At 38.3% G+C, this 1,827-nt stretch overlaps 1 protein-coding gene across 1 annotated transcript in view; it reads right to left on the reverse strand.

Annotated features, from left to right (window-relative positions):
• The window catches only part of LOC107573752 (centrosomal protein of 57 kDa-like), an 11,205-nt gene extending 10,605 nt beyond the window's left edge, over positions 1–600 (reverse strand). Inside the window, exons 1-2 of the mRNA XM_016260195.1 lie at positions 555–600; positions 89–304 (exon numbers count right to left, since the gene is read on the reverse strand). Coding sequence (XP_016115681.1) covers positions 89–304; positions 555–600 — 262 coding nt within the window. The remainder of the gene's footprint in view (positions 1–88; positions 305–554) is intronic.
• Between the last annotated feature and the right edge of the window lie 1,227 nt (positions 601–1,827).

The raw sequence follows: 1,827 nt of genomic DNA on the forward strand, positions 1-1,827 counted from the left end.
GTGTGTGTGTGAGTGTGTCTGTGTGTGTGTGAGTGTGTGTGTGAGAGAGTGAGTGTGTGAGTGTGTGTGTGTGTGTGAGTGAGTGCACCTGCACCGCTGCTCTCAGGAAAGGCTTTGACGGCTCTGTTAGTGAAGGGCAGGGGTGTGTTAATGAAGGGACGTCCCGCAGGATACTCCGAGTAAGAGGCCAGAGACACGCTGTCAGACATCGGTCGACCTCTGAGCGGCGCCGTCACACCCTCCTGTGACACACAACACACACACACACACACAAGATCATCACACACACAAAAAAAGGCCAGATCTGAAGATCACATGACATAATCACATCAGGAACATAAACTCGTATTTTTATCTCAAAAATAAGTCGTCATGTGTCTCAGATATTCCGCTCGTTATCCCAGAATGCCATGGGGTCTCTGTCCTGAGCGGAAAACAACATAAAGGTGAAAAATCATGCAAGAATCATCTGCTCCAGATCTGGACGAGAGAGTCATGAAAGCTTTTATCACACTAAAAATACAATCTGAGAAAAGCTCAACACAGAATCATACGGGAAGCTCGTTTCCACCATGGAACAAAGACATTTAATAACGTCATTGCGACTTTTTCTCTCACATTTCAGACTTTTTTGTCCCCTCACAATTCTCAGAATCGTGAGATATCAACTCAAAATAGTCAAATATAATCGCAGAATATAGTGTAAACGTGAGAGTGTGAGGATAAAAGTCCAAACTGTGAGATAAAAAGTCATGTTCTTTTGTCATTTTAATTAACTAATATTTTTTATTTTGTGGTGAAAAAAAAACAGAAATGCAAGATATAAACTCAAAAGTCTGAATCGTGAGAAAAAGTTGGAATTGTGAGAAATACGTCTGAATTGTGAGAAACAAGTTCAAATGGCAAGAAAAAAAGTCAAAAGTATGAGGGGGGAAAAAGTCTGAATTGTGGAAAAAAAGTTGAAATTGTACGATGCAAACTCAGAATTACAAGAAAAAAATTAAAATTACAAGACAAAAGTCAGCACTGCAAGAAAAAGGTAAAGATGTAAACTCACAATTTGAAAAAAGTCAAAATGGTGAGATGTAAACTCAGAACTGCGAGTGTGTAACTTGGAAACGCAATTTAGAGAAAAAGGCATAATTGTGAGAGAAAAATATCCAATTACATTTTTTGACCCTGGACCACGAAACCCGTCATGAGGGTCAATTTTGTGAAATTGAGATGTATGCATCATCTGAAATAAGCTGAATAAATAATCTTTCCATTGATGTATGGTTTGTTAGGATCGGACAATATTTGAAAATCTGGAATCTGAGGGTGCAAAAAAATCTAAATATTGAGAAAATCATCTTTAAAGTTGTTCAAATGAAGTTCTTAGCAATGCATATTACTAATCAAACATTAAGCTTTGATATATTTACGGTAGGACATTTACTAAATATCTTCATGCAACATGATCTTTACTTAATATCCTAATGATTTTTGGCATAAAAGAGAAATGTATAATTGTGACCCATAAAATGTATTGTTGGCTATTGCTACAAATATCCCCCAGCGACTTAACACTGCTTTTGTGCTCCAGAGTCACATATATTTTTTCCATGGCAGAAACGGGTTTCCACAGAATCAACATACAGGGATAACGTGAAATCAGTGTATTTCGATTCGTCTCCTCTGTCAAGCTGACGACGGTCACCTCAGCAGCCGATTCTACTTAAAAACACTGAACATGTCTGACAAAACACTTCATATCAAAACATCAACATGCCTACAGTACAGGACCGTCTCACACACACACACACACACACACACACACACACACAC

The sequence above is a fragment of the Sinocyclocheilus grahami genome, unplaced genomic scaffold (genome assembly GCF_001515645.1).
Source record: "Sinocyclocheilus grahami isolate Dianchi unplaced genomic scaffold, SAMN03320097.WGS_v1.1 scaffold2024.1, whole genome shotgun sequence".
Classification (NCBI taxonomy): Eukaryota; Metazoa; Chordata; class Actinopteri; order Cypriniformes; family Cyprinidae; genus Sinocyclocheilus; species Sinocyclocheilus grahami.